General features: G+C 45.7%; 1 protein-coding gene across 1 annotated transcript; it reads left to right on the forward strand.

The window, feature by feature from the left end:
- The first annotated feature begins 544 nt into the window (after positions 1–544).
- LOC123157700 (uncharacterized) lies at positions 545–2,229 on the forward strand. Its single transcript, XM_044575936.1, has 2 exons — positions 545–1,835; positions 2,000–2,229. Exon 1 carries the CDS (start codon positions 545–547, stop codon positions 1,832–1,834), a length of 1,290 nt encoding a protein of 429 aa, XP_044431871.1. The 3' UTR covers position 1,835; positions 2,000–2,229.
- Positions 2,230–6,698: the final 4,469 nt, after the last annotated feature.

The raw sequence follows: 6,698 nt of genomic DNA on the forward strand, positions 1-6,698 counted from the left end.
CTCAACCTTAGTCCAACTTTGTATTAAATTTAGTATAAAGTTGAGACACTTATTTTGGAACGGAGGGAGTATAATCCTTTCATTTTTTATGCATGTTTTCACACCATGACAATGTTTTAATAGCATGTTCCCCGTTGCAACGCACGGGCAATTTTCCTAGTAAAAAAAGTACAAACAGAAATATCACACGTGTCACGCTCGTGACTGCAGTAAAAGAAAAGGTAAAAAAAGCAGAAAAAAGTATCCCTTACGGGCAAGTTCTTTGGATATCCAAAAATATCACAGTGATCCCTTACGCCGTGGCTTGTGGCATTACAAAAAGGTCAGATCATGAAATAGTTTTTGAAGGATTTTTCTTTCTAGAACTTTTGAAGGAGTTTATTTCGTGCTAAGATTTGCTAAGAAGATCAAAATAGTGAAAAAGGTCCTTTGGATATTACATGTGTTTTGGGCTGCGAAACAGATAATCTAGTCGGGTCCTTCCCCCACTTCCTCGCCCCAGCCGCCATCAGCACGATCTGCCTCCTTATCCGGCACGATCCCTATGGCAACCAACGCCGGCCACCCCGCCTGGCTCCTCACTGCCGCCGAAGGCTACGTCGGCGACCGGTCCAACGAGAGGACCGCCACAGGCTTCACGAGTAAGGGCCTGAGCATCAAGGCGTCATTTTTTCCCAACCGCCCGCCACAACCATCCAAGCTATGGGCGCACTGCCCAGAGGCCGCGGTCGTCGAGACCCCCCGTGTCCTCTGCATCGCCGGCGACCTGATCCTCTTCCGGGTCCCCATCTCCTCCGGTCCTGTCCGAGGAAACAGTTTCTTGTGGCCGCTGGATAGCGACTATTTCGTCTACCGCGCTGACCCCAATTTGCGAGTGCTCAAGCAACTCCTCACCGACGTGCACAGCAGAAAATTCGAAGACTGTGAGGTTGGTATTCTTCCCCGTGGTCTCCACGACTACACCATCGCCGCGCTGGTTCCTGTTCCTCCCACCATCGACACGTTCAAGCTCCATTTGTTCCACTCCGAGACATGCAGCTGGACCTCCATGGTGCTGCCTGTGGCGGAGCCACAGGAGGGCTTCGATCGCGTCATCCCCACAAACACGGATCTTCATCGCCATGATACTTCCAACGTTATCACAATCGGTGGTGAGTACGGCACCATGGGCTGGGTCGATCTCTGGCGAGGGATCCTGTTCTGTGATGTGCTGCGTGAGAAGCCAGCTCTCCGTGGAATACCGTTGCCGCTGCCGATGTATCATATCACAGGCGGCGATGGGAAGGGATTATACTTAGGCCGTGCAATGGATTGCCGAGGCATTGCCTTCGTCAATGGCTGTCTCAAGTTCGTCCAACTGGACATCACAGGCAATTACCTCTTAAACGGTCCAATAGACGGGGAAACAGGGTTTCCAGCTTTGCTGGTGTCTGACTGGGCGATCTCCTCATGGACCAATAGCAAGATGGACAATTCTTACAAAGCTTGGGGCGATGCTGAATGCACGGTCCACGCTTCTGAGGTCACAATCAAAACTGATATGATTTCGGACCCGACTGGAATGCTGCTGCTGCCATCGGAGGAGGGTGTTGAGAACCCAGAACAAGAGGCAGCCTACTTCCCGCGGCTTGTGATCTCGGACCCCTCTCCGAGCTTGGATGGTGACGGTGTTGTTTACCTAATTGCCAGGGAGAAATTATATCACCCAAAGTCATGGGTCCTTGCTCTTGACATGAATAGCAGGACGCTTCAAAGTGTTGTTCCGTTTGGCATCGTAGAAGATCCATGTGATTCTGTCGTGTATTGCACTAGCAGGTCTGCCTCCAATGCTTGAGGTACCGTAATTCGCACTGCAACGTCTGAATGTCTCTCTCTCCTCGGCTCTCGGCAAAGCTTCATTGCCAATTATAGCCAAATTCAGCTATTCCTATAAAAATACTTGTGCTTTTTCTCTTGCCTATACATGCATGAAGCATTTTATCTATTTTGTTATATGCAGTTATGTGGTGGAACTGGAAGCCATGGGCCATCTACAATGGGAAAAAAATTCAGCATGAGGATGTTATTCTCAAGGTTAAATTAAGAAAGCATGCCCCGGTGCTGTACGCAGTTTGTCTCTGGGTCTTGCTTGACATACCCATTTAGTGGCATTTTACTATGTTGGATAGAAGACATGATCTCCTGTGTTTGCAACATAAACCTCTCTGTTTATTTTATTGTGTTGGGCATGATGGCCTAGGTTTTCAGTCAACTTGTATTTATTTTTTTGCATGGCAATGCGTGTCCCATTTATATCATAAGGATCATAGTACAAGCCACGTATAAACTGACCTGACAAAACAGAAAAGACAGCAGAACGCTACCCTTTGAACACAGGAACACCATTCGGAATTTGTGTAAGTATTCATGTTATAGTATATCAGCATTTATGATAAATATTTATTATTAAACTTATAGTGGAAGGAACATGCAGACTTTGGCTTTTACTAAGATTGATGCAACAAAGGTGAAGTTAGTACAAAATGTGTTTACTGGAAACAATGTGGACTATGACATTACATCTACAAGAATAATATTTCCTTTAATATGTTCCGTCCATATGAAATGATTATTTCAACCTATGGAACTCTAATGAATATATTTTTATTGTGCAAAATACTTAGTTCATAATTGTTGGGCCGATGCATCGGGGGTGGTCAATTTGTGTGTGAGATATGAAGGAGAAAGTGATTAACATTTTAGATCCACAGTGTGCAGATGGTAGTGCATCATACATGAAAAGAAAGGCATGAATAATCCACATGCGCCATGGAAAGAAAGATGCGAAGCCCCACAGTGGGCGCCGACTATCATGGGTAAAACCTGACAATAAGAGAGGTACGGAAGCGATTCTTGATCTAACGAGACGCGGATGGGTGACACAAGGATTATACAGGTTAGGGCCCCTCTTCGGTGGAGGTAAAAGCCCTAATCATGTTTTCATAAAGAGGTGTTCTTGCGTATGGTTTTGAGATTACAGAGGTTCCGAATCTGTAACTAGATGGCGGGGGTATTCTTATATAGAGTTCGCTACCCCCTGGGTTGCTGGTGCGTTATATGTGTATTAAAGAGATAAATACTAGATATTCATTGCTAGAGGTAATAAGCGCTCTAATTGTTACTCCCTCCATCCCATAATGTAAGACGTTTTTGGGCCTCAATTAATCCCCTGGCCCTTGGGCTTATTATGGGACGGAGGGAGTACTTATAATGCCATGATGGGCCTATCTTTGTAGTGCCTCAATTAGGGCATCTCCAACAGGTTGTATGTTTGTCTTGTTGGTAAAATGTCCATGTCATCAACCAACAAGCTATCATACAACTACTCCAATGGGTTGTATGTAAGCTATCCAATAGATGGTGAAAAAATAAATGTGATTGCTCTCTATTTTACCTTGGAGCTTGTGCAAAGGTTGTTGGTTAATCTACATACAACTTTGCTCTCTCTCTACATTTATTACATGCCACATCATCACTATGTTCTAAATGGCAAATTAACCAACACCTATCTTACGACTGTTGGAGATGCCCTTAATGGGACGGAGGGAGTACTTATAATGCCATGCTTTGTAGTGCCTCAATTAATGCCTCTGGCCCTTGGGCTTTTGTGCCCAAGTAAATTCATCCGAGTGAGGATATATCCTTCTTATTATGAGTCAAGTGATGGAATTTTCCTCGAGGGTGACCCCTGCTGAGTGATAAAACCCTTATGTTGCTGTTGTTATCTCGGTCTACATAGGATGTGTGCTTGGCCCTCCATGGGTCGTTGCTGGGTTTTAGGTCATGATGGGCCTATCCAGTGGGCGATAACCTTGTCAGCTAGTCCGCCATCGCGCTGCTAGTGCAAGCCATCAGATAGGGAGAGATGACAGGGAGGCGACGCAGAAGAAGGAGAGACGCAAGAGTGTCCGGTGGCATCACAAATCAAGGGGGGAGAGATGAGGGGGCGGCGGCTCTGGTTTGGGGTGAGTGAGAGTCAGAGGAGGGGAAAGAGCGAGTCGTTTCATGTCGTCGGATCAATTTGGAGGAACGACCAAGTTTAGCATATCTAGCAAATATGATATTTTAGGGAACGCGTGGGTTTCGGTTTCTGAGATGGACCAAACACGAGAATAGGCGCTAGGTGTGGAATAGACCCGTTAGAACTCACGATGGACCGAAACCAAACACACCCTAAAAACTGCAGCCATGAGAAGCCCGGAGAATCCTATTCCGCGCGTAGGTCGCTACGTTTTTCTCTCTTTTTCACGTTCTTCCCCATAGCGACCTATTGCGTAATCCCCTCGTGTGTGTGGTTCTCTTCTGGGCCTGCCCATTTCGGGTTCTTCCTCACACCGGTTTTGGAAAGGTTCTAGAAGCTTCCCTAAACCTGTTTTTTATTTTTCCATTGTCTTTTCTTCAGGTGTTTTCTTTCTTTTTCTTTTTCTTTTTCCTTTTTAGGTTTTTTTGTTCTTTTTTGTTTTCCCTTTCTTTTCCATTTTTCTTTTTCTCTCTTTTTTGTGTGGCGAATATCTTTTTCAAATTCATAAACATTACTTTAAAATCATGATTTTTTTTCTGAATTCACAAACATAATTTTGAAATTGTGAACTTTAAACTCACCAATATTTTTTGACTTCACAAACATTTTAATGAAATCGTGAACATTCTTCTAATTGATGAACATTTTTCAAAATTGCGATCATTTTTTGTGAATATTTTTTTCTGAAATTGCGAACATTATTTTCAAATTTGTGAACATTTTTTGAACCGGTGAACATTTTTGAAATTATGCACATTTTATGAATCAGCGAATTTGTTTTAATCGCTGAACATTGTTTGAATTGGCGAGCTTTTTTATTCATGAGCATTTCTTGTTTTGACAAACATTTTTATGGAAATGCATGAACATTTTGAACCAGTGAACATTTTTTTCAATCGATGAACTTTTCCGGTAATTCATGATCATTTCTTATCTTTGTGAATATTTTTCAAAACAATCGTGAACATTTTTTTAATTCGCAAAATTGCTGTTAAAATTCACCAACATATTTTTAATATGAGAACAGTTTTTCAAAATCATGAACATTTTTTTAATCCACGAACATTTTATGATTTCAGGAATATTTTTTTCCTAAATTTCATATTTTAAATTTTTTAATTTCTAATTCCCGAATTATTTAAAGAAGAAGAAATTAAAAAATGAAAAGAAAAGTAAATGAAAAACTGGGTGGCGTCGTGGCCCGCTCATGGGCTGGTCCAATAGGGTGCGCCTGGGAGGTCTCGCGAAGCCCATCCAATTATTTTTTATAGGGGTACATATACGGGTGTTTTGGGGTGCAAAATGAAAATTCCAGTAGAGCCTTCTCCTTCCCTCAAAAATAAATAAAGAAAACTAGGGCCTTCTCCTGCTTCCTCGCCCCAGCCGCCATCAGCAGACAGCAGACCGATCTGCCCTCTTACCCACCCGGCATAATCCCTATGGCAACCGAGGCCGGCCACCCTGCCTCGCTCCTCACTGCCGTCGAAGGCTACGTCGGCGACCGGTCCAACGAGAGGACTGCCACAGGCCTCACGAGGAAGGGCCTGAGCATCAAGGCGTCCCTTTTCCCCAACCGCCCGCCACAGCCATCCAAGCTGTGGGTGCACTGCCCGGAGGCCGTGCACGTCGACACCCCCCGCGTCCTCTGCACCGCCGGCGACGGGCGACCTGATCCTCTTCCGGGTCGACGTCTCCCCCGATTGTGTCCCAGACAGCCGTTTCTCGACGCGGCTGGATTGCGACTATTTCATCTACCGCGCTGACCCCAATTCGCAAGTGCTCACGCTCCTCGACGACATGCGCACCAGATGTTTCGAAGACAATGAGGTTGGTATTCTTCCCCGTGGTCTCCACGACTACACCATCGCCGCGCTGCTTCCTGGTCCTCTCAGCTTCCACGAGTTCGTGCTCCATTTGTTCCACTCCGAGACGTCGAGCTGGGCCTCCATGGTGCTGCCTGTGGCGGAGCCACAGGTGGAGTTCGATTGCGTCATCCCCACCAACATGGATCTTTATTACCACTATACTTCCAACGTCATCACAATCGGCGGTGAGCACGGCACCATGGGCTGGGTCGATCTCTGGCGAGGCATCCTGTTGTGTGATGTGCTGCGTGAGAAGCCAACTCTCCGTGGAATACCGTTGCCTCTGCCGATGGAACGTATCACCGCCGGCGAACATTTAGGCCGTGCAATGGATTGCCGAGGCATTGCCGTCGTCAATGGCTCTCTCAAGCTTGTCCAACTGGACATCACCGGCAATTACCTCTTACACTCCATAGACTCTGAAACAGGGTTTCCAACTTTGCTGGTGGATGACTGGGCGATCTCCTCATGGACCAATAGCACGATGGAGAATTCTTACGAAGCTTGGGGCGAGCATGCACGGTCGAAGCTGCTGAGGTTGCAATCAAAACTGATATGATTTCACAACCGACCGGAATGCTGCTGCTGCCATCAGAGGAGGGTGTTGAGAACCCAGAACAAGAGTCAGCCTACTTCCAGCGCCTTGTGATCTCTGACCCGTCTCCGAGCTTGCACGGTGATGGTGTTGTTTACCTAATTGCCAGGGAGAAATTATATCACCCAAAGTCATGGATCCTTGCTCTTGACATGAATACCAAGACGCTGCAAACTGT

Source organism: Triticum aestivum, chromosome 7B (genome assembly GCF_018294505.1).
Source record: "Triticum aestivum cultivar Chinese Spring chromosome 7B, IWGSC CS RefSeq v2.1, whole genome shotgun sequence".
Lineage (NCBI taxonomy): Eukaryota > Viridiplantae > Streptophyta > Magnoliopsida > Poales > Poaceae > Triticum > Triticum aestivum.

Bases quoted from the DNA above. Each gene is read 5' to 3' on its own strand.
- LOC123157700 (XM_044575936.1), top strand. From the start codon at position 545: ATGGCAACCAACGCCGGCCACCCCGCCTGGCTCCTCACTGCCGCCGAA.